Here is a 2,729-nt window from a genome sequence, read left to right as displayed (position 1 = left end):
ATAACAAAGAGTGAAAAATTTAAGGGGGTCTGAATACTTTCCGTACCCACTGTATGTGAACACAGCAATCGCGCCCGGATCCGCGCCAAAACAATCGGTCCAAGATCGCCTGAACGAGGTGGTCTCGGCTCGATTGAAAATGAACTCTGGAGCGGTTGGGTTGTAGTGAGAAAGCAATCCGATCTAACTGACCAACGAACCAGGCTATATCACAATTTAGTGGGTGAGCACATATTCGCCATTCAAAATAAAAAAGCGCACTTTTTCATTTTATAATGCCATCTTATTGCTCTTCTTCCTAGTAGGTGCATTTTAAAAATGTTTTCCCGATGAATCCTGGACTCCTGCTCAAAATGATAAATTAATATAAGGACAGCTACAAAAAAAAACATAAGCCCATGAAGCTGTTCGTTCGTTCCATCCTGACGGATGCCAGCTGTGACAGCTAAGTGGAATCCTGGAAAATGAACCGTGGAACTTTGACCAATGAGACAACAGTTTACTCGCACGTGACTTGTATTAACAAATTTGGTCCGTTTAGAAAGTTTACCGTTTGAAAGCGAACCGCACCAAGAATTAAAAGCAACATTGTAATAATTTTAATCCCTGTTTCGGAACAAAGCAATCGATCTACAGGTGTGAAAGCACCCTAAGAGAAAACGTTTTTTTGTTTTGTTTTGTTTTGTTTTTACATGAAGTCAGAATAACATTTTTGAAGAGAGAACAATAGCTGTAAAAAAAAAAAAAAAAAGCCTTTCTAGCAAAGCGCTAAGATCTGTGTGCACGGATTGGCCAGTGAACTATAAATTCCGATTGTCCACTCACCTGTCAAAAGAGTGAAACTGGACGGACTGGTCACGGGAAGCATCGCCCACTGCGCCCAGAAACCCAGGCGGTATGAGGCTAGGGTCCACTATGATGTCATCAGAGGGTGCACTAACGAGACTTCTCAAAATATCCTTGACATTAACATTTTTTCCTTTGCTGTCAATATCAGTGACATCTTGACCTCTCCTGACTTCAGAGGACAAAGTAGACAGGGCTTCGGATACAGTATCTGGGCCGGTCTGTGCCTCGGTGATGACTGAGGTCTTCCCATCCTCAATACTAGAGTACCGTCGATGGGGAGACAAACCGTTCTCAAAATCAGACTGAACACTCTCTGCAAAAAAAACAAAAAAAAAACATACACATCAGTCCACTCCTTAAAACACTGAATGCATGAGTATTTGTTCTGTAGGTTCTCCTTGGGTTCTTGCAGCAGTGATATGTGTGTGTTCAGGTGGTCACCTGTGCTCCTGACAGACTGTGAGCGCTGGGCAAGTCTTTTGTCATTGTGTGGCTCAAGGATGTCTCGATATTTAGATACCATGAGTACAGAGATGAAGTAGACCACTGCCAGGGCCAGGAACTGAGCCTGTTTACTGTCCTCCTAAAGCACAGCACACAACAAAACAATTTGCAAATGTTAGAGTATTGTAAAAATTAGCCACAACACTGTTCAAAAGTTTGGGGTCAATACGATTGCTATTTTATTTTTTGAAAGAAAGAAATTAATATTTTTTTAATTCAGCAACAATGCATAAACTGATCATAAATAACAGTACAGATCTTTACATTGATATAAAAATGATTTCAAACAAATGCTTTTGTTTTTAACACAAAGGTTTTCAACATTAGTAATAATAAGAAATGTTTCCTGAGCACCAAATTAACATATTAGAATGGTTTCTGAAGGTTTATATGACACTAAAGACTGGAGTAATGGCTGTAAAACAAAATTAAAAATGAAAAATATAAATCAAACCAAACCAATGCAGAAAATCCTTCGGCCAGTCACTTTGAAAAAGAAAAATGTATTCTGCTACAAGTGACTTGTCACGCTTGTTTTTTCTTTCTGGAGAACTAGAGAAATCATGAGATTTAATTTTTAATCTATAGGTTTTTTGATAACACTTTAGTATAGGCACTAGGGATGTCAACGATTAATCGATGATCGATTAATTGTCGATAAGACATGCAATCGATTAAAGCTATCGATGGTCGATTAAGTCATTTAACTTTGGGCTGCGTGCGGCTCATGCGCAAAACACGTGCGAGCAGCTGTGAGTGACGGTGACGGTATATAAATGCATCATCATTCACTCATAATTACAAATTAAGCTTTTAATGTGATTTAAACTTTTAAAGTACATTAAAATAGAGTGTACTACATTGTAAAATGTAGTAACTAAGTTATTTCCCCAGATAATTCTTTCATATCGGGCTCTGCGCTTTGCAGGGCTGCGGGACACAGGACAGATAGGCTATTCATTCCTACAACTTGTTAATTCGTTCCTACGACTTATTAATTTGTGGCCACTGTCCATGTTTCATTAATTTTGTTCCTTAAATCAGTGTTTGCCAACCGGGGTGCCACGGCACCCAGTCTGTCGAGAGCAGGGGTGCCGTGTAAAAAAATCTTTTTTTAATATTTTTAAATTGCTAAAATGTTAAAAAAAACATCTATTATATAATATCCATTTCTGATGTCGCCAATAAATAGAGATGCAACGAAATTTCGGCTGCCGAAAATTAGTTCTCCGCTCAGGTTTCACTTTCACGTGGTGTGACGTTCTGCGTATTATCCCACTCTATGCGTGTGCGCTCCGCTCAGTCGCTCCACTCGTATACCGTTCATGCTCATCGGAACAGCAAAGTCCACTCAAAAATTGAGCCGACAGGAAACA

The 2,729-nt window shown here is 39.3% G+C and overlaps 1 protein-coding gene across 6 annotated transcripts in view; it reads right to left on the bottom strand.

Annotated features, from left to right (window-relative positions):
- Nucleotides 1-2,729, bottom strand: part of LOC107695599 (lipopolysaccharide-responsive and beige-like anchor protein) — a 274,449-nt gene that overhangs the window by 178,522 nt on the left and 93,198 nt on the right. For all 6 annotated transcript variants that reach the window (XM_016495624.1, XM_016495602.1, XM_016495617.1 and 3 more), the window contains exons 28-29: nt 1,291-1,432; nt 826-1,162 (exon numbers count right to left, since the gene is read on the bottom strand). In XM_016495624.1, coding sequence (XP_016351110.1) covers nt 826-1,162; nt 1,291-1,432 — 479 coding nt within the window. The remainder of the gene's footprint in view (nt 1-825; nt 1,163-1,290; nt 1,433-2,729) is intronic.

The sequence above is a fragment of the Sinocyclocheilus anshuiensis genome, unplaced genomic scaffold (assembly GCF_001515605.1).
Source record: "Sinocyclocheilus anshuiensis isolate Anshui unplaced genomic scaffold, SAMN03320099.WGS_v1.1 scaffold517, whole genome shotgun sequence".
In the NCBI taxonomy this organism is placed as follows: domain Eukaryota; kingdom Metazoa; phylum Chordata; class Actinopteri; order Cypriniformes; family Cyprinidae; genus Sinocyclocheilus; species Sinocyclocheilus anshuiensis.
This window is presented reverse-complemented; position numbering and strand designations above follow the sequence as displayed.